Source organism: Chiloscyllium plagiosum, unplaced genomic scaffold (genome assembly GCF_037043375.1).
Source record: "Chiloscyllium plagiosum isolate Xiang-an unplaced genomic scaffold, Cpla_swu_hap1 HiC_scaffold_37, whole genome shotgun sequence".
Lineage (NCBI taxonomy): Eukaryota > Metazoa > Chordata > Chondrichthyes > Orectolobiformes > Hemiscylliidae > Chiloscyllium > Chiloscyllium plagiosum.
Window position 1 is genome coordinate 3,272,376 of NW_028270175.1, and position 27,856 is coordinate 3,300,231.

At 40.4% G+C, this 27,856-nt stretch overlaps 1 protein-coding gene across 3 annotated transcripts in view; it reads left to right on the plus strand.

Moving 5' to 3' along the window:
* The window catches only part of cfap74 (cilia and flagella associated protein 74), a 219,223-nt gene that overhangs the window by 145,994 nt on the left and 45,373 nt on the right, over positions 1-27,856 (plus strand). For 2 of the 3 annotated variants that reach the window (XM_043676311.2, XM_087980219.1), the window contains 4 exons: positions 3,177-3,264; positions 5,638-5,811; positions 11,956-12,089; positions 26,003-26,279. In XM_043676311.2, coding sequence (XP_043532246.2) covers positions 3,177-3,264; positions 5,638-5,811; positions 11,956-12,089; positions 26,003-26,279 — 673 coding nt within the window. The remainder of the gene's footprint in view (positions 1-3,176; positions 3,265-5,637; positions 5,812-11,955; positions 12,090-26,002; positions 26,280-27,856) is intronic. The other variant, XM_043676312.2, reaches the window with a different exon arrangement.

The window sequence follows — 27,856 nt, forward strand, 5'->3', positions numbered from 1 at the left end:
CTAGCCTACCCAACACATCTTCCCTACTTATGCCAACATGATCCAGACTAATCAAACTTCTATCTCTGATCTCAATATTATCATGTGTTGCTGGAGAAGCGCAGCAGGCCAGGCAGCATCCAGGGAACAGGAGAATCGAAGTTTTGGGCATAAGCCCTTCTTCAGGAATGAGGAAAGTTTGTCCAGCAGGCTAAGATAAAAGGTAGGGAGGAGGGACTTGGGGGAGGGGCGTCGGAAATGTGATGGGTGGAAAGAGGTCAAGGTGAGGGTGATAGGTCAGACTGGGGTGGGGGCGGAGAGGTCAGGAAGAAGATTGCAGGTTAGGAAGGCGGTGCTGAATTCGATGGAATTGACTGAGACAAGGTGGGGGGAGGGGAAATGAGGAAACTGGTGAAATCCGAGTTCATCCCTTGTGGTTGGAGGGTTCCTAGGCGGAAGATGAGGCGCTCTTCCTCCAATCGTCGTGTTGTTGTGGTCTGGCGATGGAGGAGTCCAAAGACCTGCATATCCTTGGTGGAGTGGGAGGGGGACACCCGGACCAACCAACCCAACCACCCTGTGGCTCAACACTTCAACTCCCCCTCCCACTCCACCAAGGATATGCAGGTCTTTGGACTCCTCCATCGCCAGACCACAACAACACGACGATTGGAGGAAGAGCGCCTCATCTTCCGCCTAGGAACCCTCCAACCACAAGGGATGAACTCGGATTTCACCAGTTTCCTCATTTCCCCTCCCCCCACCTTGTCTCAGTCAATTCCATCGAATTCAGCACCGCCTTCCTAACCTGCAATCTTCTTCCTGACCTCTCCGCCCCCACCCCAGTCTGACCTATCACCCTCACCTTGACCTCTTTCCACCCATCACATTTCCAACGCCCCTCCCCCAAGTCCCTCCTCCCTACCTTTTATCTTAGCCTGCTGGACAAACTTTCCTCATTCCTGAAGAAGGGCTTATGCCCGAAACGTCGATTCTCCTGTTCCCTGGATGCTGCCTGGCCTGCTGCGCTTCTCCAGCAACACATTTTCAGCTCTGATCTCCAGCATCTGCAGACCTCACTTTCTCCTCAATATTATCATGTCCCCCTCCCCAGTGAACATTGATGCAAAGTAACCATTCAAAATCTCACCTATTCTCTCAGGTTCGAAACACAACCTTCCTTCCTTATTCTCTAGTGAACCAATCCTTTCTCTAGTTAACCTGCTTGCTACTTATATAAGAATAAAAGGCTTTGGGATTCTCCTTAATTCTGCTCACTAAAGTTATTTAATGACCCCTTTTAGCCCATTTGCTTCCTCGTTTCAGACTGGTCCTACTCTTCCGATATTTCTCCAGGGCCCGTTTTGTTCTTAAATGCCAGGACCTTGTGTACGTTTCCCTTTTCCTCTTGGCTAGTCGCACGATTTCTCCTGTCATCCATGGTTCACGAATCTTGCCTTCCTATCCTTTGCTTTCAACAGGACATGCCTATCCTGCCCTATCTTTGAAAGCCTCCCACATATCAAATATGGACTTCCCTTCAAATAGCTGTGTCCAATCCACATTTCCGAGCTCCTGCCTAATTTTGATATAATTGGCCTTGGCCCAGTTTAGTACTCTTCCCTTAGGACCACTCTCATCTTTGTCTATGAGTATTCTAGAACTTACAGAATTGTGGTCACTGTTCTCAAAGAAATCCCCCACCGCAACTTCTACCAGCTGGCCTGGCTCATTCCCCAACACCAGGACCAATATGGCCCCTTCCCTCCTCAGACTATTGACATGTTGCTCTAGAAAACTCTCCTGGACACTTCTTACAAGTTCTGCCTCATCCAGACCTTAGACACTAAGTGTACCCCAGTCAATGTTCGGAAAATTAAAATCTCCCATCACCACCACCCTGTTGCCTCTACATCATTCCATAATCTATTTACCTATTTGTTCTTCTACCTCACGCTCACAGTTGGGAAACCTGTAATACAACCCCAACAATGTAACTGCACCTTTTGTATTTCTCAGCTCCACCCATAATGCCTCACTACTCAAGCCCTCCATAGTGTCCTCCTTTAGCACAGCCGTGATAGCACCCCGACCAACAATGCGACTCCTCCCCCCCTTTTACTTCCTTCCCTGTCCTGTCTGAAGCATCTATATCCTGGAACATTTAGTTGCCAATCATGCCCTTCCTTCAACCAAGTCTCATAATTGCAATAACGTCATATCCCAGACACCAATCCAAGTCCTAAGTTCATCTGCCTTACCCATAATACTCTTTGTATTAAAGTATGGCACTTCAGGCCACCAGTTCTTTTGCATTTACCTGCTCTCTCCCTACTCTTCCCCTTATTAATGCTATCTTCACGTGTAAAAAAGAATGACTTAGTGAAAGGATATTGGTCTCCATGTTATCTCTCTCTGCCACCTGTCTGCCGCCACAACACTGAGCACAGCTTTGTATTTAATTTTTGAAATGTAGAAATGACTGAATTTACGAGAACTAACAAACAAAATGAATAAATATCATGAGCTTTGAACTATTTGTTAATATGCTGGGAAATTGAGTACAGCTTGAACTCTTCTCCACACCAAAATAGAGTCACCAGCTGTTTCACATCGTTCACCTCAGTATGTCATTGGTCATTATATTATCAGCTCTTATTTCTAACGAATTCATTTTTCACTAAAGTTGCAGTATCTACTGACAGGGGTCTTTTTATTTGGACAATGCTCATTTTCCTGACTGTATTTCAATCAGTTTGTTCTATTGGTCAAATTAGAATGTAATTAGTTGGATAGCATAGATTACAATAATTAATTCCTGACTAGCAAAGTACAGGTAGTTCTTCTATAACGCAATGATTGTGTTCTTGTGCAACCCCACAGTATAGAAACAGCTTTAGAAACAGCATTTAAAGTGTTGGTGATGTAATCGTGTTACAGCCATTACACATTTTAATGTTCGCACTTTAGAAATAGTGTCCCCAATTCGTCAATAACATTACAGTGAATTCACATTAATGAAATAAGTGTTATAGCAGAACAACCTGTAGAACAATATATTTGTGAGGCATATTATAAGTTTGGAAATTTTTTTCTAGATTAGAAACTGACAGAAAATCTTTTGTAAGGTTTGTTACTGTGTGTTTTTAAGACTGTAAATGACAATGAAAATTTCAAAGTTATGTCATCTATTTCAGGAAATCTTTACCAGAAGATGCTAAAAAATATTTCAACAAGGAAACGAGAGTCCTGGAAGCTCCAATGAACATATTGGTGGCAAATCAGGTTGCTATTTATTTTTTGTAATGTGCCAAAACAGTGTCCACCTGAGACTTGAATGTTTACTCTCGCCAATGAAATAGTTAATATTAACAATGTTTTTAAATCAATTGCTATACTTCCCAGAACACTTAATAGTTCATGCACACTGATGCAAAATTGGTGCAATAGCAATAGACTCCTACCTTATACTAAGGCTCGAACTGACTTTGAAGTTAAGTAAACAGCCTCCAGAAAGATGCCTCCCTCCATGTTCCATGGTATGGCTACATCTGTGTTGGAAATAGTGTAGTTGGTACAGAGTAAAACATAATCTTTCACCACTTAATGACATACATACTACAATACAGAAATTGGTGTTTTACCCAATCAATCCATTTATCCTGCATACACACTGTATTTCAATTCCCATACCACAACCTATTCAGATGTTTCTCTATCCCCAGTCTAACTTATTCTTAAAGATTGTTCTAAGTGTACCTTTTCAACTTGCCACCTAAGTTGCTTGTAAATCGCAATGAAAATTGCTTATCAACTCAAAATCAGATGGATTCTATAAACAGTAGGCAATGCAATCCTCCTGGACACACTCCAAGCAATTAAGACAAATATTTGCTTCAGGCAATAATTTCAAAAGCAAATTCCACAATTCAACCCACTTCTGTCTATTAATTTTTGTAATTTAAATGTGGCCGGTAGGGCTAACTTATGGTGTCCATCCATAATTGTCTTTGAAAGTGATGCTGCACTGTCTTCTTGAACCTCTGCTGTTCATATCATGTAGGTACACCCACAATGCTACCAGGGAGGTAGTTCCAGTATTTAAACTAGTGACTTTTGGAAGGACTGACAATAAGGTTATAAGTTAGGATGGTTTGTGACATGAAGTGAAACTTGAAGGTAGTTCTTTTCCATGTGTCTGTTGTCCTTGCCCTTCTAGATGATAGAAGTCACAGGTTTGGAAAAGGCTGTAAAACGAACCTTGGCAAGTTGCAGTGTAATCATCTTATTTCTGCTTTCTTGTTCTTAATTTCTAACATCTCAACTTATCCCTTGGTTTCCACGTCCCAAGTCCCTTGTACACTGTAAATTCAGTTTCTACCTACTCTCAGTTCTTAATCTAATAAGCCTCTATCAAATCATTCCTGTTTCCTAATGATAACATCCCACTTTTTCAAGTGTGTCTTTGTATTTTCTTCACATGATATGGTAACTTAATAAACTTGTACGGTGGTTCTCTATTAAGTCAGATTTCTTCTGATAGTGTGAAGCCCAAAGCCGCACACAATATTTTGATAAATACAAAGTACCATGGATTCTGGAGATCTCAAATCATGACAGATAATGCTGAAGAAACTCAGCAGGTCTGGCAGTATCTGTGGAGAAAAAAAGTGTTGATATTTCAAGTCTAATATGACTCTTACTTAGAATCAGTCCTGGTTAACTTTCCATAGTACTATAATTGTCGCCTTTCAAATGTTTTACATACAGTAAATTCACTTTATGTCTCAGCTATTCTTGCCATAAAAATCAATATGGCAGCACAATGATTGTAGAATCATTGAATGTTTCAGCACCAGGAGGCCTTTCAGCCCCATGCTGGACTTCTAAAAGACCAATATGACTTTCCCCATATCCTTTTACATACTTTTTAACTATCCATCCATATCCCTTCAAAACTTATCACAAATATTGCTTTCGTGACTTCTCTCTTTAAAATTCTTCATTAAAGTTTTCTAATTTTTATGGTAATCTAAAATGTTATACATTATAATTTTTGATTTTCCCATCTGTGCAAGCAGCCCTTTATTTAGCTTATTAAAGCTTCTCAGTTTTGAACTACTCTATCAGATCTCGGTGTTAACATGTTCTGTAGCTGAGAAAGGCCGTAGTCTGACTCCTTTCTCATCATCATCAGAGCTACCCTTCCTTATTTATTGTTATATGACAAAAATGGAATGTTCACTCATTTGTTACAAGCACTTATACTTTATAGTCCTTCATAGAGATAGCCAAACCAAAATGAGTTTTCATTGTGCATCATTATTTCTAGTATTTTGAATAAGAAAATCAAAAATTCAGTTCCTATGGCGTAACGGGAGAGGCTTTTTTTGAATGGTGATGGTTGTGTACAAAAAATAAATAAGTAGTTAATGACCCATAGTGCCTCAGTATATTTTGGTTTGATTGAGGGTTAGACAACAAATCAAGATCTGAAGGAAAATGTTAAATTTATGTTTTTTCTCTCTTTCTAACTCTCACTTTCTCTTGTTCTCTGGAGTTTCTTGGCTACCTCTTGTTGTTTTAGAAAGAATATAATTTTAAAAACTTGCAAATAATTCTACTTGAAGGCACTCATGGGATTTACCTTTCTTTTAGACTAGATCAATTCCTTTCATTGTTCACGCAATTGTCACCAGTTCGGACTTGGAGATTGATTATCAAACGATTGACTTTGGTTATTGTTCGATCTATGAGTCTGTGTGGACTACTATCAGTCTCACAAACAAATCAATCCTGAGCCAGGAATATGGATTTGTTGATATTCCAGAGGTAAGAGAGATGTTATTGAATTTCAGTCCTGCTGGGATGACATTTATCAATAAGTGAAAGAAAATACAGGATAAAACACAGCCTATTGACAAATATCTGGATTAGTGGTTTCCAACATCTGCAGTCATTGTTTTTACCTATTGACAAATATGGCAGGTCCATGGTCTCTTCTGGCCATGGTTCCTCATGCTGACTTGGTAGGGAGGTCCTGCACAGACCTCTAATTATGTGGTCCAATGAAGTCATTAAAATTTAATCTGCATGTTTAAAGAAGGGTCCCATTGACTTCCTTTGAGCATTCCTTTGACCAGCTCAGAAGTGTATGTTAAGATTAGAATCCACAGGAAACTCAAGCATGATAAAAATGCACAGGCCATTTTAAGTTCCACGGGCTAAATTATTGAAGTGTAGTTGTGTCCTAAAACAAGGAAATTGGCTGTCCTTTAATGACAGACACAAGCCTTATCATTGTTGCTGGCATCCAAACTTTAATTTCCCTGTTGCACCATGCATCCAGCACAACATAAATTTGTAGCACCAAACTATTTTAATGAGCTGCCAAATCAGATTTATTGAGAATGGACTCCTGAAAAATCTGAAGGATAATGGTTCTGATGGTGGTGCAGTATCTCAGTCATACAGGGTAATAGAACAGGTTGCTTTGTTTGAATTGCTGTTTTTATAAGAACGTTTTTTTCTCAGTTTTTTGGCATCAAAAGACAGAGCTCTTTTAATGACTGATAGCAGGGATCAATATTCCCTCATAACATCTCAAGCACTGACAAGAACCTGGACTCTTAATCAAAGCTTTATATCAAGCTGTAAAGTGAATATTACTAACAGGTAACAGAATACACTCTGTGCAATATTAACCTGTTAAAATTTGGGATTATAATTTTCTAGATTATTTCCATAATTGTTGATCAGTAATTTACAACAGTTTTCAGCAATGTTATTAGGGTCTCTAATGTGTGTTAAATTAAAGCTTAAAAATGAAGAGAGTTGGTTTCAATTCAAGGTGAATTAAAGCATGATTTGTTTACTTGTACTAATCCTCTGCTGGTCACAATAAAGCTTGAATTTTAAAAATGAGATGATATTGCAATATATCAATATATCATAATTGATATATCAATATATCAATATATATCACTCAGTATCAGTAACAAGTCACCCACTACCTTACGTTAGAAAGAATTAGCTTACTCCAAGCAAAACTTAAGCAATTCTGTAAAAGTTATGAACAAAATTGTTTATACTGCAAATTTATTCAACTATCATTCTTGAGAATTAGCATACACACACACACACACACACACACACACATATGACTGGGAAAAGATATAAAAAGACTGCAGACTTAAAGTACTTTGCCGAGTAACAATAAATTCAGAAAAGGGACAGTTCATAGATTGTCCCAAATGCTGGTGTGCAACTGAAGTCACTTTCCACACAAACTGGTGACTCTCGGATTTCTTCCTGTACTAGGAATGGCTGGCTGATTTTGTTTTATCGTGAGAGTAAAAATAATTCAGAATTCTCACATAAAAAACTCTTTTCTTGAAGTGTTGAGTCATCCACTGCTGTTCCAGGTAGGTTATGTTTCTGACCATCAATGTTCAAATCCAATTACCTTATTACACTGAAAACATGGACCATGTGACTTCACTCTGAAAGTATTTTAGACTCAGTGAGCTGAATTTTCCCAAAGGTCAGCTAGTTGTCAATTTTGGAGAGTTTTCCTCTGAATCCCAAATGGTTCTTCTCTCACAATGTTACAGTGCTCAACTCATTAATTCTGCAACATGCCTCCAAAGCTATCTTGTTCTGGGCAGTAGAGAAATGCTTGTCACTGACAGGACCTTGTAGCATTCATGTTACAGACATCATATTTAAACCCAGAACTTGGGGTGTGTCAAACACTGCCAGACTGATCTGAAATAGTCACTTGGGTTAGCGCAGTGTTCATGATTTGGAGGAATGAAATCAATGCTACAAGACACTTAATGACCTTCTACACTCCACAAGGTGAATACTTCTCTCTGATCTTCTTAAGATCTTCTCTCTGCTACCTCACACCACTCTAACTTTGCCATTTCTCCCAGCAAGGCCCATAGTCCACCAATCTCCCTATTTCATGCCGCATCCTTTCTCAATGGTTCTTAACCCACACCATCCTCCCAAACTGCTAACCTGCCCTGCTCTCTGCACTTAATACTTGTTCGTTCAGACACAAAACCACCTTCCTAACAGACAAAGGACCAGACCCCTGACTGACCATAGTGCCCTGAACTGGACTAAGAATTACTCCCCTCAGACTTTCAGATATGGCCATTTGGTTGAAGCACATTGAGTCATAGTAATAGAATTATACAACACAGAAACAGACCCTGCAGTCACTGGCCAGACATCCCAATCTGACCTAGTCCCACTTGCACTGTGTTTGCCATGTAAGTTGCTCCCAAATGCTGTGATTGTGATACTGACATAGCACAGTGCCAGTCAACAATATGCCCATCGTCTTGACTGTTCATGCTGGCAAACAGTTCAAGCTGGACTTCACCAGTTTCCTCATTTCCCCTCCCCCCACTTTGCCCCAGTTCCAACCTTCCAGCTCAGCACTGTCCTCATGACCTGTCCTACCTGCCAATCTCCCTCCCCACCTATCCACTCCACCCTCCCCTCTGACCTATCACCTCCATCCCCACCCCCATTCACCTATTGTACTCTTTGCTACAGTCCCCTACCATCCTCTCTGACCTATCACCTCCATCCCCACCTCATTAACCTATTGTACTTTTTGCTACCTTCTCCCCAGCCCCGACCTCCACTTATCTCTCCACCCTGGACGCTCCCTGCCTCCATTCCAGATGAAGGGCTTTTGCCCGAAACGTTGATTTTCCTGCTCCTCGGATGCTACCTGACCCGTGCTTTTCTAGCACCACTCTAATTAGACTCTGGTTTCCAGCATCTGCAGTCCTCACTTTTGCCTAAACAGTGCAAGCTACCTAGCTTTCTGTCTGTTCTAAAAGGAGATACAAGGCAAAGCAGGGATGCTTTGGGCATCCAAGTAAGCAGAGGGTGAGTGAATTTAAAAACAGCAAGTTAACAGCTACAAGATGCACCCAGCTGTGATCATGAGTTGGCTGCCTGTTCTTGTGTGCTAAGCAATGATAGTACTATTCCAATGTAGCTCGTCAGTTCAGCTCCAAAGTACAGTAGTAAGGTGCTGAACTGCATTGGACCATACTAATGTGATGAAGCTAATGCCAACCATCATGAATGAAGGGTGCAGGTGTTTACTGTCCATGGGCCGTGCCATGAAGTGTTGAGGTGTTGCACAATATGGATGCTTGGAGAAAAAAGCAGAAACACCATAAACAGTACAGCACAGGAACACATGTCTGTGCCAATGGTGATGCCATTCTAAATCAATCCCAACTGCCTACTCCTGGCACGTAATGCTCTATTCCCTGACTGTTTATGTTTTTGTCTAAATACCTCCTAAAAGTTGCTATCGTATCTGCTTCTACCACTCCCCTGGCAGTGTGTTCCAGGTACATACCATCCTCTGTGTAAAAACTCTGCATTGCACATTTCCCTTCAACTTCTCCCCCTCTCACATTAAACCTAGCCTCTAGTATTTTACACATTTCCCCCCGGAAAAAAGATTTCAACAATCTGCCATATCCATGATCCATCTGTGAAGATGCAGAGGAAATGGGAAGAATTTTAAATGAATTCTTTGTCAGGGGATGATGTGGATGTAGTAATCCAAAAGGGTTCCAAAATCCATCATGTCACACTTGTCCAAATTAAACTCCATCTGCCATTTCTTCGTCCAACTTTCCAACTTTCCTGTTATGGCCTTTAATAAACTCTGTCATGATCCACAACTCCATCAATTTCAGTGTCGTCTGCAAGCTTACTAATCAGATCACTTACATTTTCATCCAAATCATTTATATATGTTACAAACAACAGAGGTCCAAACCCTGACCCTTGCAGAAAACCACTGGTCACAGACCTCCAGTTAGAAAAACACCCCTCCAATTTGCCTCTGTCTTCTATGACCCAACCAATTTTGTATCCAACTTACCAACTCACCGTTGATCCCATGTAACTTAATCTTCTGGACCAGTATACTATGAGGGGCCTTGTCAGATATTTTGATAAAATTCATGTAGACAACATCCACTGCTCTGCCCTCATCCATCATCTTTGTCACTTTGGGAATAATTCTAAGAATACAACCTATACATCCAGCTTTTCAACTTTCTATCTAACTCCCTAAATTCCCTTTGCAGGACCTGATCTCTCTCCCTGCCTTTGTCGTTAATATCAGTATGCACCATGACCTGCAGCTGCTCACCCTCCCCTTTCAGAGCGTCCTGTGTCTGCTCAGAGACATCCTTGATCCTGGCACCAAGGAGGCAACACACCATCCTGCAGCTACAGAAATGTCCATCTATATACAGCCACAACTATAGAGTCTCTAACACTACTGCTCACGTACACCTCCACCCTCGCTGCTGTACAGCAGAGGCAGTTGTGGTGCCGCTGATCTGGCAGCTTTTGTTTCTTTCCACTGAGAGGCCATCGACCCCGCCCCCTGAATAGTAACCAAAACAACAAACTTGATTCAGAGACAAATAACCACAGTTGGCTCCTGTACTGCCTGAAATATTGAGAATTTCACTTTTTTCATTCTTACCATTATTTCCTTTCTTTCCTGCCATTGTCCACATCATTCAGCTGGGAAAGTTCAGCCCATTATCTGCCTTGCTCTTTGTACCTAATTAGTCATCATTACTATATTTATTTTGTTCATATTTGTAAGGTAAAGGATCCTTTGGTATTTCCATTAAATCCTGGAGTTCTGCCATTTATTTTCTTACCCTCAGTTCTCCACATAATCTGTTTTTTTTAAGTGATTATGGCCTATCAAGCCAGATCCTAACAAATAAATTGTCCAGTATTCTCATAACTGGGATCATATTTTAGCGATCATTAACGTAGTACCTCACACGAGAGTTGCATATGCTTATCTTTTAGTACTTGAGCTACGAATTACAGAACTTCAAAAATTCAGATTACATTAGTGATGCGGAGGTGAAAAATATTACTTTTTGAAATAATTGCACAGAGGCTGGTATCTCCTCGCCAAGTCACCCTTTATTTACATGTGCATAGTACACTGGCTGTAGCCAGCCAGTTCGGAGTCAGTCCCTGAACTGAGGAGTTTCTAAATCACCTCTTTTTTTTTTAAGTAGGTTCAGGCAGCAGCAGTAGTAGTGGTGGAGGTAGTGAGTAATGCAGCTGAACACATGCCAAAGAAACAAAACAAAAACAAACAAAGGAAGGTAATGTCTCCAGGCAAGAAAACTTTTCCCCATAGTATGCTGGCTGTGGCCAGCCAGCTTGGTGTCAGTCCCTGAACTAAGGAGATTCTAAATCTCCTGGTTATATTTATTTTTTAGCTTTCTTTTTCTGGTTAGTTTTTTTTGTTTCCCCCCCACACTACTACCATAAAGTAGTAGTGCTCATATTCCTCAGCACTTGTGTTGTGTGTGTGCAGGTGCAAGATACAGTGAAAAACACCAAGTGAAAATAACTTTATTAACGTTCCACCACCAGAAAAGATACCTGTGCGGCCAATGAACCAAGCAAAGCCCAGAGCGAGCAATGCTTACGTGAAAAAGATGAAGGGGAGGGTAGGGACTAAATGAAAATAGAATTGGAGGGGAAAATAAAGCACTGCATTCCCCATGGTGCCCACCTCTGCCTAAAGAGGCCAAGAGTAATGGTTGACACCGTGTTCTCCATCATCTCTGAGTTATACTGGTCAGCCAGGGCTTTCCTGATTGACGCAGGTTAACAACCTCAATCAATTATCTCATAGTCAACAAGATCCAGCTGGTTCCGATCACTACACTTTTATCATTGTACTTAAACGTGTCCTATTATGCAGTTCTCAGCTCATAATCCTGAATGTAAAATTTGACACAGTAAAGCTCAAAGCTAGTTTACTTGACCCTAAATGCTAACTCTGATTTTTCTCCACAGATGCTGCTCAGCTTTTCCAGCAATTTCTGTTTGTGTTTCTAGTTTTTGTTTTCTTGTCACTTCTTCTGTTTTTTACAGTATGTAGAAGTGCAACCTAATGATGGGTTTGGTGTACTTTTACCTCTGGAAACTCTGAATATTGATATCATAGTCAAAGCCAAAGAAGCCAAAGAATACACCTTTGAGTTAATTTGCAAGTCTGAGATTAACAGGTAATCAAAGTTTATGTGGAGTATCTGCTTCTAACTAGGATTAATTTTGTTTTTGGAATTCTTGAGATACTTTATGCCGTATAATCCATTAGAGCCCCTAAGATCTATAGTATGAACATTGAACATAGAACAATACAGCACAGAACAGGCCCTTCTGCCCACGATGTTGTGCCGAATATTTGTCCTAGCTTAAGCACCCATCCATGTACCTATCCAATTGCCACTTAAAGGTCGCCAATGATTCTGACTCTGCCACTCCCACAGGCAGCGCATTCCATGCCCCCACCACTCTCTGGGTAAAGAACCTACCCCTGACATCCCTCCCATACCTTCCATCCTTCACCTTAAATTTATGTCCCCTTGTAACACTCTGAAACAATCATGCCTTTACAATCATGCTAGTGGTGGTAGATTCCTAATTATTTGTGTTTGTCCAAATTGTAAATGATTTTGTTGTCTTTAGTCAACTCTGTCATGACTGAAGATTTCAATGTGAATACATTAGGGACCGACACAGAATTGTCATGACAAGAGAGTCAAGGATTTAGGGAACAGGCAAAAAAGTGGCATTAAAGCCTCAATCTGATTAGCCATAATCTTATTAAATGGCAGAGCATGTTCAGTGGACTGACTGGTCTACTCCTGCTCCTATCTCTTATGATCTGATTGGTGTTTGGGGTAAGCTTATTATTGCTTATGTTTATTTTGCTCAGGTTTATAAAGTAAAGTTTCTTTTAGTGTTTCCATTTAATCTTGGAGACATAATATCCGCTAATGTGGCATTTCCTAAGGATCAAACTGAAATACTTGTTACTGTAATTAATGTACGACACTTCAGCCTGTTCACAAACTGACAAACCTTGAAATACTGTAAAATAAACTCTCACGATAGACCGTAGATATATTAGAAGTAACTAATAAATTGTAGCAAGAAAGCAGTCATCACCTCGTGCTTCTTTTACAGAAGAAAAAGTCAGTTCCTCTTCCCTCAGAAATGTTTTCACTTTGAAGATAAGGTTGAGAGAGAGGAAATCAAAAGGTTTATTTTAATAATAAATTTAGTTCTTACTTAGGTAAAGTTCAAAAGCAGAAGTTTCCAGAGCCTAAATCTGGCAAGGAAGATGACAATCTAATAATCTGCCAGATTTAATGGTATGATAATTATGTACAAAACAATTAGGACAGCTTTGTGATGAAGCAACAGTACTAATGATTATATTTAAACAGCATTAGCATATTCTGCCTCACCTTTCACCAAGCAGCCTTGGAGTTACCTTATACTCAAAACCCAATTCTATCTTAATGAATGCACAGTTCTTACTTATTTTGAAAAACATCTTATTTTAATCCTAAAGTACCACAAAGAGGAAAGAGAATATCAGGGAATGGACAAAATACTCATTTTTTTTATCTTCAGTGTTACTTGCTAAGAACAGTGGCCAATAACAAATGGTGATTGGGCTGTTGGTGTTTTCTGTAAGACTGTAGCAGGAGGAACCCTTATACTCAAGACCCATGACTTCACCAGTTTCACCATGAGTGTTACTGCGTTGGTTTAATCACCAAAATGTCCCATTCCACTCATTTGTATTTCCTACCAGACAAAAAGAAATGTTGACTGGGCTTATTTAATTAATTCAAAACGAATGTGTTTATTATGGACAAAACTCATTCTTAAAGCAATTGCCAACTATTGATTAACACCTAGGCTATGGTCCAGAATTTAAGTGGGTATCCCATTAATCCTTAACCCAGACACACTCAAACAACACAAAAAGGTAAGTCTCTGCGGAGATGATAAGTTGTGCTTTTTTTTAAAAAAGTAAAAGGATGAAAAACCAAAGCCCATGAGATAAAGTCTGAAAACAAAATTCAAATTTTGATAACTTCTTAAGTCTGCTGAAATTTCCCGTTGACAAAGCTGAATTGCTGACAGCTGAAGATTGCTGATAAAGGTCCAGTTCCGATTCCAATCAACTTAAATTTGTGTTGTCAAGAATTGGTCACAGTCCACCACTTAAGGATTCACTTGATAAATGGAAGGACTGGCATTTGGAAACTCTACCAGGTACCCAGGGGCTCCTTTAAGAAGCAAGAATTCAAGAAAGTTTACAGCTACGGAGTAATTCCTCTACTCACACTAATGTCTGGGTTGCAAAACAGAATTCTGAGGCCAGAAACAGTTGTATAGACACCTTGTCCTTTCAAAGCCATGCCTTTTACCAGTACTTTAATCCCACTCCCCCCCCCCCCCCCGTAAACCCCATTTCTTATCTGCTTGCCTTTTGCCTAGCTGCCTTTTCAAAATCATTTGACTTCCCAAAACACAGCAAGTGGCTTACAGCATACATTAAACTTTTAATGTCAGTAATTATCAAATAACAGCCCACATACTTCTGAACACAATTACAAGAAATTACATGATCCTATTTATTTGAGAAAATGTCCAAATAATTCCATGTCTTAATGTTCACGCATTTGTAAATATAAATGTGTATTTCCGACAAACTTTCCAATATGGATAATGTCAGCATTATCCCAATGAGGTAGTAATTCAGTGCTAAAATGATAAAGCTCATTTCCTTACCGAGCATCGCTCTGGGAGTATCATCACCACAAGGACACTTACAATCCAAGAGGAAAGCAGAGCAGAAAGGCAGGAATAATAAATGTGGTTTTGCCAAAGTTTTCACATTTCTCTCCCTCCTGATTTGGAGATGCCAGTGTTGGACTCGGGTGTACAAAGTTAAAAATCACCCATCACCAGGTTATAGTCCATCAGGTTTAATTGGAAGCACTAGCTTTCGGAGTGTCGCTCCTTCATCAGGTGAACAATCACCTAGACAAACACCTGATGAAGAAGCGGAGTGATGAAGGAGCGGCACTCCGAAAGCTAGTGCTTCTAATTAAACCTGATGGACTATAACCTGGTGTTGTGCGATTTTTAACTTTGCCCTCCCCCCGATTTTTGTTTTTATATGCTAGAAATTTGAGATTAAAAACAAGGATTTGCAGTTTAGGTAATATAAAAACAAAAGGAGTACGATCATGGTGAGATTTGAAACTGAGGAAAGGGATTGTGGGAGGTATTGGGCGGCACGGTGGCACAGTGGTTAGCACTGCTGCCTCACAGTGCCAGAGACCTGGGTTCAATTCCCGCCTCAGGCGACTGACTGTGTGGAGTTTGCACGTTCTCCCCATGTCTGCGTGGGTTTCCTCTGGGTGCTCCGGTTTCCTCCCACAGTCCAAAAATGTGCAGGTCAGGTGAATTGGCAATGCTAAATTGCCCGTAGTGTTAGGTAAGGGGTAAATGTAGAGGTATGGGTGGGTTGCGCTTCGGCGGGGCGGTGTGGACTTGTTGGGCCGAAGGGCCTGTTTCCACACTGTAAGTAATCTAATCTAATATAGCAGTTTGGATCAGTAATTGGTTTGCTGAAAGAAGACAAAGGGTGGTGGTTGATGGGAAATGTTCATCCTGGAGTCCAGTTACCAGTGGTGTACCGCAAGGGTCAGTGTTGGGTCCACTGCTGTTCGTCATTTTTATAAACGATCTGGATGAGGGCATAGAAGGGTGGGTTAGTAAATTTGCAGACGACACTAAGGTCGGTGGAGTTGTGGATAGTGATGAAGGATGTTGTAGCTTACAGAGAGACATAGATAAGCTGCAGAGCTGGGCTGAGAGGTGGCAAATGGAGTTTAATGCGGACAAGTGTGAGGTGATTCACTTTGGTTGGAGTAACCGAAATGCAAAGTACTGGGCTAATGGTAAGATTCTTGGTAGTGTAGATGAGCAGAGAGGTCTCGGTGTCCAGGTACGCAGATCCTTGAAACTTTCAGGGTTGACAGGGTTGTTAAGAAGGCATACAGTGTTTTAGCTTTTATTAATAGAGGGATCGAGTTCCGGAACCATGAGGTTATGCTACACCTGTACAAAACTCTCGTGCGGCCGCACTTGGAGTATTGTGTACAGTTCTGGTCACCGCATTATAAGATGGATGTGGAAACTTTGGAAAGGGTGCAGAGGAGATTTACTAGGATGTTGCCTGGTATGGTGGTTAGCACTGCTGCCTCACAGCGCCAGAGACCCGGGTTCAATTCCCGCCTCAGGCGACTGACTGTGTGGAGTTTGCACGTTCTCCCCGTGTCTGTGTGGGTTTCCTCCGGGTGCTCCGGTTTCCTCCCACGATCCAAAGATGTGCAGGGTCAGGTGAATTGGCTATACTAAATTGCCTGTAGTGTTAGGTAAGGGGTAAATGTAGGGGTATGGGTGGGTTTCGCTTCGGCGGGTCGGTGTGGACTTGTTGGGCCGAAGGGCCTGTTTCCACACTGTAATCTAATCTAATCTAATCTTACGAGGAAAGGCTGAGGGACTTGAGGCTGTTTTCGTTAGAGAGAAGAAGGTTGAGAGGTGACTTAATAGAGACATATAAGATAATCAGAGGGTTAGATAGGGTGGACAGGGAGAGCCTTTTTCCAAGAATGGTGACGGCGAACACGAGGGGGCATAGCTTTAAATTGAGTGGTGATAGATATAGGACAGATGTTAGAGGTAGTTTCTTTACTCAGAGAGTAGTAAGGGTATGGAATGCTTTGCCTGCAACGGTAGTAGATTCGCCAACTTTAAGTACATTTAAGTCGTCATTGGACAAGCATATGGACGTACATGGAATAGTGTAGGTTAGATGGGCTTCAGATTGGTATGACAGGTTGGCACAACATCGAGGGCCTGTACTGCACTGTAATGTTCTATATACAAAGATGACAGTTTTAAAACAAGGCATTACTGGTCTAGAAATCAGGGTAAATCAATGTACCATCTTCACTTACAGCATTGCTAAAATTTATTAATTTGATAGCAAACAGGGAACAAACTGGGACCATCTTAGTCTATATATGATTCGGAGACAGACTTTATAACCGAGCCATCAGAACAGCTAGGAATTTATTCTTGATGTATAAGTATTCAGAACAGAGTCATAGAGTAAATACAGCGCGGAAACCAAACCTTCAGTCCAACCAGTCCATGCCAAACATAATTTCAAACTAAACTAGTCCTACCTGCCTGTTCCAGGGCTATATGCTGTCAAACCTTTTCTATTCATCTAGTTATCCAAGGTTTTTTAAACGTTGTAAATGTAGCCACACCCATCACTTCCTCAAAGTTCATTCCATACATGAATCACTCTGTGTTTAAAAAATTTGCCCCTCCTTCCTCTCACCAGAAAATGTGCCCCTTAGTCTTGAAATCCCACATCTTAGAGAAAAGACAACTGCCGTTAAGTCTATCCATACAATTCATTATCTTATAAATCTGTATAAGGACGCCCCTCAACCTCCTATCCTCCAGTGAAAAAGGTCCCAGCCTATCCAGCCTCTCTTTATAATTCAAACCTTCCATACCCGATAACATCCTGGGAAATCTCTTCTGAACCCTCTCCACCTTAATAATATTCAGCATAAGAATAGTTATTGCTTAGAAATCAAATGTTCATTGTTTCCTGTGGTGCACAAGTTATTAGACTTACGAAAATACATCTATCTGTTTCCAGCTTTGGACTTTCTTCTATGTGTGAAAAAATAAATTTTTGCTTTTCTTCCTTTTGTAGTTTATTAATAACCAAGTGTGAATGTAGAGGGGACACAGCTAAATGTAAATGTTATCTTTGATTTGGTGCCATGTTGCTGTTTTATTTCTCAAAGGATTTAAAACATTCAACTGTGGCATGTCTTTCTTTCATCAAACTGTGACCTTCATATATATATATATATATATATATATATAAAATATATACACACATATATAAATTATATGAAATATACGTTGAATATAGAAGTTGGGATGTCATGTTGAGATTGTACAGGACAATGATGAGAACTCTTTTGGAGTACTGTGAGCCCTTCTGGTCATGCTGTTATAGGAATGATCTTATTAGGTCAAAGAGGGTTCTGAAGAGATTTGCCAAGATGTTGTCGGGAATGGAGGGTTTGCGCTATAAGGTGGGATAAGCTAGGAGTTTTTCACAGAAGCTTAGGAGATTGATAGGTCACTTTATAGAGGTTAATAAAATCATACAGAGTATAGATAACGAAATGGCAAGTATTTTTTCCCTAAGGTGGGGGTTTTAAAGACTAGGAGGCATATTTTTAAGGAGAAAGATTTTAAAAAGTCATGGGGGCAATTTTTTTTACACAAAGTGGTTCGTGTGTGGAATGAACTTCCAGAGGAAGTCGTGGATGTGGGTATGTTTAAAAGACACTTGGTTAAGTGCATGAATAAGAAATGTTTGGAAGGATTTGGGCCAAGCACGGAAAGGTGGGACGAGTTTAGTTTGGGATTATGGTCGGTATGGACTGGTTGGATCAAAGGGTCTGTTTCCTCTGCTATAAATGGAAATATTATCTTGACAGATATTTCACTAGTAAAGAAAATAGATAACCCATGAGAATGATGGGCGTAAATGAGTTATGATCATCTTTCCCATGAGCAAAGCAACATCTGGAAGTTGTCAGCAGTGGTGAAGAGTCATTTTTAATAATTGTGCATTTCTCCAGTCTCAGAATAGAATTTTGAACCAATTAATTCAGGAGCAGAGGCTGCCAGCAAATCATTAAGTTGCCCGAGAGTGGCATCAAACCTGGGTACCTAACGCTGTGAGGCAGTAATGCTAACCGTGCTGCCCTGAATGTAATAATCTTTTCAGAAATGAGTTGGTTGCGAGACTTATTAAAAATAAAACAAAATTGAATATATCTGAATACATTTACTATAAGGAATAAGGTAAATGAGCTTGTGGCACAGATCAAAATTGGCAGGTATGATGTGGTGGGCATAACAGAGATGTGTCTGCAAGGGGATCAGGATTGGGAGCTCAATATTAAAGGATATACATCCTATCAGAAAGATAGGCATGTGGGTAGAGGGGGTGGGGTTGCCCTATTAGTAAGAAATTAAATTAAATAAATAATAAGAAGCAAAGTAGGGTCAGATGGTGTAGAATCTGTGTGGGTAGAATTAAGGAACCGCAAAGGTAAAAAATCCATAGTTGGAGTCATGTATAGCCCTCCAAACAGTAGACAGGAGCTGGGGCACAAGATACATCAGGAGATTGAAAAGATGTTTAGGAAAGGCAAAGTTACAGTGATCACGGGGGATTTCAATATGCAGGTGGACTTGGAAAATCAGGTTAGTAATGGCTACAAGAAAAGGAATTTGTAGAATGTCTATGAAATGTTTTTTTGGAGCAGATTGTGATGGAGCCCACTGGGGACAGGCAATACTGGATTTAGTATTGTGCAGTGAGGCAGACTTGATAAGAGAGCTTAAAGTGAAGGAACCCTTTAGAAGCAGTGATCCAACCTGATCAATTTATTCTGCAATTTGAGAAGGAGAGGATAGAATCAGAGGTAATGGTATTACAGCTGCATAAAGGCAACTACAAAGGCATGAGGGAGGAGCTGGGTAGAATTGACTAGGAGAGGAGCCTAGCAGGAAAGACAATAGAACAGCAATGGCAGGAGTTTCTGAAAGTAATTCAGGAGACACAGCAGAGATTCATCCCGATTAAAAAGGGGCATGGTACAAGGAGGATGAGACAACCATGGCTGACTAGGGAAGTCAGAGAAAGCATATAAAGTAACGAAGGACAGTGGGAAACCAGAGGATTGGGAAGCTTACAAAGACCAACCGAGGGCAAAACAAAGGAGGGAGAAGATTAAATATGAGGGTAAGGTAGTTAGTAATACAAAAGAATACTGTAAGAGCTTTTTTAGATATATAAAGGGCAAAAGTAGACATTGGACTACTGGAAAATGACGCTGGAGAGTCAGTGGTAGGAAACAAAGAAATGGCTGAGGAACTGAATAATTACTTTGCGTCAGTCTGCAAGCGGGAGACACAAGTAATTTCCCAAAATTTCAAGAGAGTGAGGGGTAAGAGCTGAGAATGATGGTCATCACCAAGAAGAAGGTGCTAGAAAAACAGAATGGCCTGAAAATGGATAAATCACCTGGACCACATGGTCTACACCTCAGAGGTCTAAGAGAGATAGCTAAAGAAATAGTGAAGACATTAGTGGTAATCATTCAGGAATCTCTAGAATCAGAGAGGGTGCCAGAGGACTGGAAAATCGCTAATGTAACACCCCTGTTTAAAAAGGGAATAAGGCAGAAGATGGAAAATTACAGACCAATTAGCCTAACCTTGGTCGTGAATAAGATCCTGGAATCCATCGTGAAGGTTAAGATTTCTAAATACTTGGAAGTGTCTGGTAAAATAGAGCAGAATCAGCATGGTTTCATCAAGGCAGATCATACCTGACAAATCTGCAAGAAATCTTTGAGGAAGTAATGAGCAGATTAGACCAAGAAGAACCAATGGATGTTATCTATCTGGACTTCAAGAAGGCCTTTGACAAGGTGCCACTGAGTAATCTAAGGACCCATGGTGTTAGACGCAAGGTGCTAGGATGGATAGAAGCTTGGCTGTTTGGCAGAAAGCAGAGAGTGGGGATAAAAGGGTCCTTCTCGGAATGGCTGCCGGTCACAAGTGATGTTCTGCAAGACTTAGTGTTGGGCTCACAACCTTTCACTTTATACGTTAATGATCTAAATGAAGGAACTGAGGGCATTCTGGCTAAGATTGCAGATGATACAAAGATAGGTAGAGGGATGGGTAGCATTGAGAAGGAGGGAGGCTGCAGAAAAATTTGGACAGGTTAAGAGAGTGGGCAAAAGTGGCAGATGGAGTACAACGTGGGGAAATGTGAGGTCATGCACCTTGGTAGGAAGAATAGAGGCATGGACTATTTTCTCAATGGGGAGAAAATTCAGAAGACAGAAGTGCAAAGAGACTTGGGAATTTGAATCCAGGATTCTCTCAAGGTAAACTTGTAGGATGAGTCAGTAGTTAGGAAGGCAAATGCAATGATGGCATTTATTTTGAGAGGACTTGAATGTAAAAGCAAGGGTGTACTTCTGAGTGTGTATAAGGCTCCAGTCAGACTACATTTGAAGAATTGAGCGCAGTTTTGGACCCCATATCTCAGGAAGGATGTACTGGCCTGAAGCGTGTTCAGAGGAGATTCACGAGAATGGTTCCAGGAATGGACAGCTTAATATATGAGGAACTTTTGAGGACTCTCGGTATATACTTGATGGAGTTTAAAAGGGATCTCATTAAAACATAAAGAATACTGAATGGCCTGGACAGTGTGAATGTTGGGAAGATGTTTCCATTGGTAGGAGAGACTAGGACCCGAGGGCACAGACTTAGAGTAAAGGGAAGACCACTTAGAATGGAGATAAGGAGAAACTTCTTCAGCCAGAGAGTAGTGAATCTATGGAATTCACTGCCACAGAAGGCTGTGGAGGCCAGGCCATTGAGTATATTTAAGATAGTCATAGGTTCTTGATTGTAAAGGGGATCAAGGGTTATGGGAGAAAGCAAGAGAATGGAGTTGAGAAATTTATTAGCCATGATTGAATAGCAGAGTAAACTCGATGGGCTGAATGGCCTAATTTCTGCTCCTATGTTTTATGGTCTAACAGTGGAGAACTTTTAAATAATCAACACCAACAAGCGCCCAGTCTAAAAAGAATTGTCTATCAGATTCTCCCATCCACCTTGTCAAATCATTTTCGTAATTGTTCACTTTTCTTATTTTGTTCTTGGCTTTCCCCACACTTTGAAATGTTGACATTTTTGAAGAATTCACTTATTTTTAATTTGATTGATCAGATTATTTTCACAGAAGCTATTTGTTCTTAAAAAATGATGCAATTCTGTAGATTCTGTTTGAAATAATTTTTTAAAACTATTATTTAAAACCAAAGTCATAATCCAAAATATGAAGAATTAGGTGAAAGCTTTGACTCAGTATCTTACTATGAAGAACCAGATGATGCCACTGTATTGCAGTCAAGATTGAAGAAAATTGGTTTGAGCCAAATTCATTCCATGGCTGAATTTTGCCAAAAATATTGCCCAAGATTGGGGCCCAGAGGAGCATATGACAAACTGGACATTCCAGGTAACCACTGACTATAACACCAGGAATTGTCACCAGCTGGTGTGTGGCAAAAAGGAAACTACATCAATGTGGTGAGATGGGGTAATAATAGTACAAAAAGACATGGAAATAGGCCTCTTGCCTGTCAGTAGCGAGATTCTCATCTCACCATTCAAAATTTAGTTGCAGAATTAGACAAATTTTTCTCAATGTTGCAAATCTCATTTCTCTGATTTTCTGATATGTTCCCTCGTGACACACCATTGTCCACATTGTTCAGGAGCTGGGCGTATACCATCCCAGGTCTTCAAAACATAATCAAAATCAAACCATTAAAATTGTGGCCAGCATCAGAATTGCTTTAAAAAACCTTTGCTTAATTTCAATATTCAATTTATAATTCTGATAAATTTGAAAAAATGTGATGGTTTCCCTAATATCACTTGGATTTAAGCTTGTGCTGAATGTAGTAATTTTTGTTTGGAACTAGAGAATTTATAAAACAAGAAAAAACCTTGTTCCCATCTTAATTTTGTAAGTGATTTTTCAGGTCATCATTTGATAACTACGAGAGAGTAGGCATCATTTTTATTATTCTTTACCAACTCTGAGGTGATTGCCTATGCTGTTCAAGAGAAGCTTTGATGCATTTTTCCTTCTGGAAATTTGCTGTATTATGGCAGGTTCCTCCAAATGACTTCATTAAGACTTGAGATAGACAATTGTGTTGTCAGAACTCAAGGAGAAGGTTAGATATTATAACATTACATGGCACTACCAGTTTCTGTATCAACAGCTCAAATCCTCTGCTTTCTGCCAAAACAGATAGGTCACTAATGCGTTGCAAATGACTCAATTAAAATTCAGTACACAATGATACTGATTGAAAAAATCCTCACTGAAATTAGGTAAGGCAGTCTTAGTCTTGTGGGCAGAAGTTGGCAGCATTAACCTGTTTATAGTTAAGTGCATTACTGAGGCAGTTTTACTCTATATCTGGCCACATACAATGATCTAGCAACATACAATGTTGATGTTCATTGTTGGAAATTGAAATAGTTATTTTTCACAATGCTAAGTGTTATGGGTGATCAAATGTAGTAGAAATTGGTACACACCACCATTCTAAACCACTGTCCTAAAATGTTACTATTTCAAGTAATGTATGTTTAATAGTTGCCACAACTTGCCCCCTGAGACACTTATAACAGAGGTGATGGTTGGACTGAAGGGTCTGTTTCCCTGCTGTTCAACTCTATGACTGTATAACCACTGCAAGCCACTTCAGCTGGGACAACACATCCATCTAGGACAAGCCAAACCGAGACACGCGCGAGAATTCCTTGAAGCATGGCACTCCCACTGGAACTCCACCAACAAATACATTGACTTGGATCCCATTTATCACCCCCCTGAGAAAAATAACAGGAAATTACATCACCACAGGAAATGACATCACCAACTCAAGGAAACCTAAACACATAAATAAAAAGCAGACCATACCACCAGTGCTTCACTGGAGGCTCACTGATGATGTTACCTAGAATGGTGACGAAACGTCTGAAAACAAACCTTCCAGTTCAGCGAGCAAACTTACATCCAGAACCTCAACCTGAGCTACAGATCTTCTCAAATCTTGCTCACAGCAAGCCAGCCAAAATACTAAAGTCACAATCTAATTTCTCCAAACATTCTACTTTCAGAACAATAAAATTACATGCATCGACATTTGTAATTATGCACATTACCAAGTAAATGGTCACAAAGATATTCTAATTTTCATTAACGAAACAGAATGTATCCTTTCTCAATTCCACTTCCATCAGTATCTGTACATGCAATATATACATAGCCTTTAAAGTATGCAGATCTCCTAATGGTTTTTGTGGGCATTGTCATTGGCTGTTCCTAAATCTGTTTTTGAAAGCAACAAAGGACAAGGTGTGGAATGGTCAGACCATTGTCAGTCTGGCCTTTAGGGGTATATGGGTTTTATCAACATAGGCAGATATCTCTGGAACCTTTGCAAATGCAGCTCACTTGGAAGCTACAGAATCGATCATTCTTCAGGACACTCTTTGTTAAAATAGCCACATTTCATGCTCATTTCACAACAAGGAGTTTTCCAGAAACAGGAGAGCTGAATAGAAAAGCCTTCTTTCTTTTAGCAAGCTTCTCTACAATTACAAATCCAGTGCAACCTACACATTGGCAAAATGCTGTTCAGACATTGGGGTAGAGGAGAGGGATAGGGGACAGGAGTGGCTAAACGTTTACCTGGAGAGCTGGCTTCCTGGCCTGCCACTGGGAGGTTACTAGGAGAAAGTGAGGACTGCAGATGCTGGAGTACCAGAGTTGAAAAATGTGGTGCTGGAAAAACACAGCAGCCCGCCAGCATCCGAGGAGCAAGAGAATCTCCTGCTCCTCGGATGTTGCCTGGCCTGCTGTGTTTTTCCAGCACCACATTTTTCAACACTGGGAGGTTACCTCCAGGTAGGTGTCCTTGAGTGCTTGCATCACTGGGATAATTCTCCTGAATAAATGTTTTAAGGTCCTAAATTGATTACCAGAAACTTGCACAGGTGGATGATCCTACCATTCCCCATCCCACGTCAAGAAAAGGGTGGGGACGAGCATGATGCTTAGGGTTTGTAGCATGTCAGCTAATTTTCAGCTAATGGAGTGAAATTTGTCTTCAGTGAGATTAAGTTAAAAATCACACAACACCAGTTTATAGTCCAACAGATTAATTTGGAAGTACCAGCATTTGGAACATGCTCCTATCTCAGGTAGCTCACTACAGAATATGGATCTGTCGTGAAACTATAGCAGGATCTGCAATTCCCATCAAGTGCCTTGATCACATATCCTCTTTATAACCATACGGTGGCCAGCCTATTAGATATGCAGAGACATAGGGTCAGGCCCAATCATGTGGCAGAGACAGACAGGAAGTCTCTAGCCGCCATGACCTCATTTGGTTGAAGGTCTGGGCACCAAGCTTGAACAGAAGCCAATCAGATCATGCATTAGTCTGGCTGTTGGGGCGGAGTGGAATATCCAGACCTGTTGACTCATGCAGCATGACATTTTGTGAAGAGATTAAGAGATCTTACAGCACCACTTTTCCCCTTGAATCTGAGTGAAATAAGGGTGTTGTAGTCTATCTGGCATGTCAATCCAATACTCTTTCGTAATCAATCCAAAAATGTGTCACAATGACAATGTTTTTCAGTCTAATATTGAAAAGAACTCCATAGATTCACAGAATCATCGAGTTGTGCAGACTCTTTGGTCCAACTCATCCGTGCCGACCAGATATCCCAAATAAATCTAGACCCATTTGCCTTTATTTGGCCCATATCCCTCTAAACTCTTCCTATTCATGTACTCCTCCAAATGTCTATTAAATGTTGTAATTGTACCAGCCTACACCATTTTTTGAATAGGCTGGGGGGGGGGTGCGATTTCCCTGGAGGCTGAGGGGTGACGTCTCAATCTCAGTGCTATCTTTCTATACTGTATTGCACAAATAAGATAAAGACACGCTGAATGGTGCAGCTATTATTGGACCAGCACCTCCATAATAGCAGAGAAGATAGTATAACAAAATGCTCCACTATTACAAAATACTATATTGGCCGTATTAAATATTCTCTTTTCTACATCATTGTTACCTAAACAAACTCAAAACTTGTACTGTAAATATAGAAAATCAGACAGTGCTATTGAATGATGCTTTTAAAATATGATTGTTGCAAATTAAACTTTCATCATTGCTAACCAAATGCATTACATACAATCTCCAAAGGATCATTCTTACTGTTTAAGAAATCATTGATATTTTGATATAATTACGTTTCAATAAGCAATATTTTTACCAATACACTTTGTTTTATTATTTAGGGAATTCAAGATTTCCTGCCAAGCTGTTGGTGTCTTCCCTCCCCTGAAGTTATCCCATTCAGTGATTCACTTTGCTGCTACAGCTTTAAATGATACATCTACCGTGACTCTGTATGTGGAGAACTCACACACCAACCAAAATGAATTCATTCACTCCGTGCCAAGGATTGGAAAAGGAGAAATTGCTCCTGTCGGGCCAACATTATTTGAATTTGTCATTCCGGAATATTCTTATTTATCTATTGCACCTGCTGTTGGAACTGTAATGCCAGGAGAGGTCAGAGTTGGTCTACAGTTTTTCCACAGAACTCAAAGCAAACTGATCATGTGCTAAAATATGAAAAAGAAGTTGTGTTGGCGCTGTGACAGGAAGTTTGAACTTTCTTTCCCTATTAAGCAAGTTCATTTAGTGTGTAAAGATAACCCCTGGTTTCTTTCCTGCACTGCCAACCAACTCCTTAATCCCCCTTTCCCCTTATTTCTAGTAAGAAATGAAACTTACCAATTTCATCACCACCCATGTGGAGAGACTCGACTATTGTTAAGTGGCCTTTGTTGTTCCAGTACCTTCTGGTTTTCCACCAAGTCAAACCTGCCTACTCCATCCTCTTTGTTGCCCAAGACCTGAAGCCTCATCTCTTTCAGATTCCATCTCTGTTCTGGCCCTTGTCTCAGCCTGAACCAAACTTTTTGCAAACTCTTTATCCCACATTTTGAATTCCCACACTTTTGTTGTCAAATCTTCATAGCTTTGCCCCCCCCTATCTCTGTGACTTTTTCTGTGCTTGTACTAACCACCACCTTCAACCAGATTGTGTTCCTCTCCATCTGGCTCCTTGTGTATTCTTCATTTCATTAAGAGCCATGCCTTTAACCAACTAAGCTACACATTTTACAACTGATCTCCCTCTCCTTTGAGGAGAAAGTGAGGACTGCAGATGCTGGAGATCAGAGCTGAAAATGTGTTGCTGGAAAAGCGCAGCAGGTCAGGCAGCATCCAAGGAGCAGGAGAATCGACGTTTCTGGCATCAGCCTTCCTGAAGAAGGGCTCATGCCCGAAATGTCGATTCTCCTACTCCTTGGATGCTGCCTGACCTGTTGCGCTTTTCCAGCAACACATTTTCAGCTCCCTCTCCTTTGAGACTTCCTTTAAACCTGTCACTTTGTCAAATCATGGCCAATCTTTCTTTCTTTGCTTTCTATGAAAGAAATTGAGGTATTTTATTGGAGACTTTACCTCTGGGATGGGTATTGAAATATTTTACATGCAATAAATGTGATAAAAAGTTATGTTGTTAATATTGTGGTTTCAATAGATCTGCAGAAATTGACATTTGACTATAGCCATCACTGGTGAGCCAACTTTAGCATGTCTGTGGGAGCTTGTGCAGAGCATTGGCTAATCCTCATCTTTTCACTTCTGTTACTTAGATTTGATTTCAGTCATGAGCAAAGGGACCAGCATCACAAATCAACCTAATTTTGCAACTCTACTCAAGATACATATGAGGATAACTGACCTTTGCAGTGGAAAAGTTCTCACTGATGTGGGAAAAGTGTTCTCCTGATGTTGGAGATGTTTTAAGTGGTAGAGTGAAGGTTGAAGGAGCAGTGCTGTACATCAAACTGGGCTACAGCTTAACGTATTCAATGCAGGCCCTGCTTGATTAATGGGAAGCACATTCCCATATGTCATCCTTTAAAACCACTATTTGTAACACATATCTGAGTGAGGTATTTTGATAAAGATTACTGATTTGGTTATTCCTGCTTGAGATAAGCTCATACCTGTTTTTCTGCTCAACAAATTACATAAATGCTGTATTTAAGCATGAAAACTCTGAGAATGCAATT